The sequence below is a fragment of the Cenococcum geophilum genome (genome assembly GCF_001692895.1).
Source record: "Cenococcum geophilum 1.58 unplaced genomic scaffold K441scaffold_34, whole genome shotgun sequence".
Lineage (NCBI taxonomy): Eukaryota > Fungi > Ascomycota > Dothideomycetes > Gloniales > Gloniaceae > Cenococcum > Cenococcum geophilum.
This window is the reverse complement of record NW_027137592.1, coordinates 1,695,096-1,697,888: the sequence shown is the minus strand read 5'-3', so window position 1 is coordinate 1,697,888 and position 2,793 is coordinate 1,695,096. Positions and strand designations below refer to the sequence as shown.

Sequence of the window (2,793 nt, the reverse complement as noted above, 5' to 3'; positions counted from 1 at the left end):
TAATATATATGCCGTTATAGATGTCGTACTCATCTGCATCTCGCGCCCCGCGGACTTGAGAGCGAATCCGTGCCATCACTACGCTCGCCTACAACCCCTAATTAAATGCGCGCAATGGGACATCTTTCCCACAACATGGTGCAGACATCTTAACCAATCTCTCTCGATCTCCTTCCGTTACGCGATCCGATTACAGATTGCTCGCGATTCCTTCCACAGTAATCCAGCCATGATGCAACCGGGTTCACAGAGTGTCTTCAGTGCCTCGGCAAGACTACATGGAAGATCGCGCGGGCATCTCGTAGAAATAAAATAGGGGATATAGGCGATCCCTATGGTATCCCTGTTTCTAGTTCTACTTTTTCTTATATTTACCCATTAAAGGAAAGCTATAGCTTTCTATTGCTAAGGAAAGTAGCTACCTATTGTGTAAACGCTATAGGTAGTCCTAGTTCCTTANAGATAGATAAAAGCTGGTTTTTAGAGACATGGTCAAAAGCCCCTCTTACGTCTAGGAATAACGTAGTGGCTATCCTTTNTCTAGCTTTTTTCCTACTATTTTTAGATTGGATATTATTTAGAAGTAATAAAACTGCGTCTATTGTAGACCGCTGTCTTCTTCCTCCTAGTTGAGAATCTTAAAGTAAGCTAGTAGTACTAGCTAGATATCCTAATCTAGTAGNAAAGATCTTTTCTAAAGTCTTTNCTAGGCAGTTTAGTAAGGAGATAGGTCTATAGGACTTTGGTAAGAAATAGTCCTCCTTATTTGCTTTAGGGAGAATAACTCCTNAAGCTTCTCTCTAGACCTTTAGCTGATAGCCTAGGATAAACAAAATCCTATAGATTCTATACAGAAGATCTTCTATAGTAGGGTAGGCCTTTTGTAGAATTNNAAAAGATATCCNATCTGGTCCTGGAGCCTTTTTATTAGAGCTAAAGAAAATTGCTTATTTAACTTCTATTTTCTCTAGTTCTGGCNATTCCCATTTATTGTCTATTGTATAGTCCTTCCACTCTATAGGGCTAGTAGAAGGGGGGGGTTTAGGGAATAGAGTAGTTGTAAAAGCTTTACACTGGTCCTCGAAGCTTTCTACTAGTCTAGTATTCCCGTCTTTGCTATACTGTANACTAGGGATTATTCGCAATGTTCTCTCCTTTGTNTATTTTAGGGCAGTAAAGACTTCCTTTCCTTGTGCTTTTTCTAGGAAGCTATTCCAGCAGCTAGTCTTGGCTTCTCTTATTGCGTGGAAGTATTGATTTTTGGCTTCTTTATAGGCTTCTAGTCTAGAACTTCTAGTAGGTTGTTCTTCTTAAAGTCTTCCTAGTTTTGCCATTTTTTGTCTTTTCTTTAGAAGCTCTTTATTCTACCATGGTTTAGAGAATTCGCAGGTTCTAGATCTAGGGATAGCTTTCTCTGCTGCTAGCTTTATACCTCTAGTAAGATCTATTACTAGATTATCTACTAGTGTACTTAAGCTTCTATCCCTAGGTCTATAGGAATCTTCTAGAGAGGCTAGGGGACCTTTTTCTCCTATCTCTATATAGGGGTTTTCTCCTACTAGTTCTTCTAGTACTAAAAGTTTCGCTTCTAGTTCTAGCTCTAGAACTTACTCTTTTAAAGAGGTAGAGAAAAGCTCCTAGTTTGCCTTTTTTATAGAGAAAGGAGTTTCTTAAAGAGGGTTTAGGTATCTTTGCGTCTCTCTAGTAAATAGAGAGAATGCTATAGTCTTGTGATCAGATCCTGTTTCTTCTATTATAGTCTAATTATCCCAGGTATTTTCTTGGAAGTTTCCTGAGTAGAAGGCTAGGTCTATAATAGATTTTTCCCTTATATTAGATCTATAGAAGGTCCCTTCCTATTTGTCTGAATTTAGTAGTTAGCAGTTATATTTGTCTAGCCAGTCTACTAGTTCCTTAGCCTCCCTAGTTGGGTTCCTAGCTAGCGCGTTCCACCGTTTATGGTGTAGGTTATAGTCTCCTATTAGTACAAAAGGGAGATCTATTTCCAGTTCTAGAATNGCCCTAGAGATAGTAGTTATACTACTTCTTTGGGTTCTAGAGTTTTNGTCCAGTTNTCTCTNATTATAGATGTTAAATAGTANAAATCTTTNAAGTTNGCCATAGATTTCTAATACTATAATATCTGTATCTTTGCAGATATCCTCCCTATTTCTATATTGTAGAATACTAGAAACAGTTTTCCTTATATAGATAGCTACTCTAGGTCGAATAGCTAGATTACTAGGGAGGATTAGGTTAAATGCAGGATGTGGAATAGAAAAGTAGGATTCTTTTTGTCTATCTTTCTAGGTACTAGGCTCTTGTACTAGAATAATATCTGTTTTTTTTTTAAATTCTATTTCTAGTAGGGTTTGCTATACTTCTTGTCTTTTTCCTACATTGTGTTGTATAAAAAAGGAGATTTCTCCCCTAGTTTTAGAAACTAGAGAGATCTCTTCTTCTTCCTGTATAGAATCTTCTAAGCTTATACTCATTGATATACTAGCTTAGCTGCTTTAAGAGACTCGCAATCTTTGCTATTAGTAAAGTGATTTTCTTTACAATTGCTGCAAAGAGGGGTAGTATGCTCGCAAGGTCTTCCTATTATATTACAAGTAGAACAGGAGTGGTCCTTAGATAAATATGCCGCTGCACAAAATCGACAGGCCTTGGTAGAGCATCTATCTCCTATATGGCCAAATTTTTGGCAACTTGTACACTGTGTAGTAGGAGAGACTTTTAGGTATTTAACTACCTTAGCAGCTACCCCTACAATTAGGATTTCCTTCTACT

The 2,793-nt window shown here is 37.7% G+C and overlaps 1 protein-coding gene across 1 annotated transcript; it reads right to left on the bottom strand.

Annotated features, from left to right (window-relative positions):
- Positions 1-2,491: 2,491 nt before the first annotated feature.
- On the bottom strand, positions 2,492-2,782 carry K441DRAFT_727953 (uncharacterized protein; the record flags this gene model as incomplete). Its single annotated transcript, XM_067654165.1, has 1 exon — positions 2,492-2,782. A coding segment is annotated over one exon (291 nt), but the record flags the coding sequence as incomplete, so codon positions are not given.
- Positions 2,783-2,793: the final 11 nt, after the last annotated feature.